Source organism: Nicotiana tabacum, chromosome 15 (assembly GCF_000715075.1).
Source record: "Nicotiana tabacum cultivar K326 chromosome 15, ASM71507v2, whole genome shotgun sequence".
Taxonomy (NCBI): Eukaryota; Viridiplantae; Streptophyta; class Magnoliopsida; order Solanales; family Solanaceae; genus Nicotiana; species Nicotiana tabacum.
Window position 1 is genome coordinate 99,132,372 of NC_134094.1, and position 947 is coordinate 99,133,318.

The following is a 947-nucleotide window of genomic DNA, read 5'->3' on the forward strand; positions in this document are numbered from 1 at the left end:
CTTCTTTGTATCCAGTGGCACCCCCAAATATTTACAGGGAAGTTGTCCTTGAGAGTATCCCACAACTGAAAAACTTCTTCTCTAACTTTGCTTTTCATTCCTCCAAAGTATATAACAATTTTTTCTAAGTTAGCTTGTAGCCCAGAAGTAGCTGAGAATGTTGAAAAATAAGCATGTAGCCTCTACACTAACTCTGTGTCTCCTCTGGCAAACAGTAGTAAATCATTAGCATAACTCAGATGAGTAATGTGTAGTTTCCCACATCCAGAATGATATTTGAATCTTGTGTCTTATTTCAATTCATGGGGAAGTCTTCTCAGATACTCCAAAGCAATAGCAAAGAGGAAGGGGAAGATTGGATCTCCTTGCCTCATACCTTTAGCAGCATTGAAAGGTTCTACAAATTCTCCATTAAGCAAGATAGTGTAATTGACTATTCTGACACATGCCATTACCCATTTTATGAACTTGTCAGGGAAAGCCAATCCTTCTAAAACTTGTTCAAGGTATACCCATTCCACAGAATCATAAGCTTTTTGTAAGTCCACCTTGATCATGCATCCAGGGGATATATATTTTCTCATATATGATTTGACCAACTCATGAGCCAAAATTATGTTGTCATCTATCCTTCTGCCAGGGATGAAACCTGATTGTGCCTCTAATATGATGTAGCTCATGACTTTTTGAAGTCTCCCATCTAGGACTTTAGCAATTAGTTTGTACAACATTGTGCAACAGGCTATTGGTCTATAGTCTTTCACAGTATTTGGATTTGCAATATTTGGCAGCAAAGTTAGTGTAGTGCAATTAATGGCTTTATAGAGGACCCCCGTAGTGAAAACTTTGTTCACTGCCTCACACACCTCATCCTTGATGACATGCCGTGCTTTTTTTTTTAAAATGCAGCATTAAATCCATCAATTCCAAGAGCTTTGTGATCCCCA

At 38.2% G+C, this 947-nt stretch overlaps 1 protein-coding gene across 1 annotated transcript; it reads right to left on the minus strand.

Annotated features, from left to right (window-relative positions):
• Nucleotides 1-290: 290 nt before the first annotated feature.
• LOC142169754 (secreted RxLR effector protein 78-like) lies at nt 291-731 on the minus strand. Its single transcript, XM_075231661.1, has one exon. The coding sequence runs from the start codon at nt 729-731 to the stop codon at nt 291-293; it is 441 nt and encodes a 146-aa protein (XP_075087762.1).
• Between the last annotated feature and the right edge of the window lie 216 nt (nt 732-947).

Coding starts and splice junctions, on each gene's coding strand:
- LOC142169754 (XM_075231661.1), bottom strand. CDS start 731: ATGTTGTACAAACTAATTGCTAAAGTCCTAGATGGGAGACTTCAAAAA.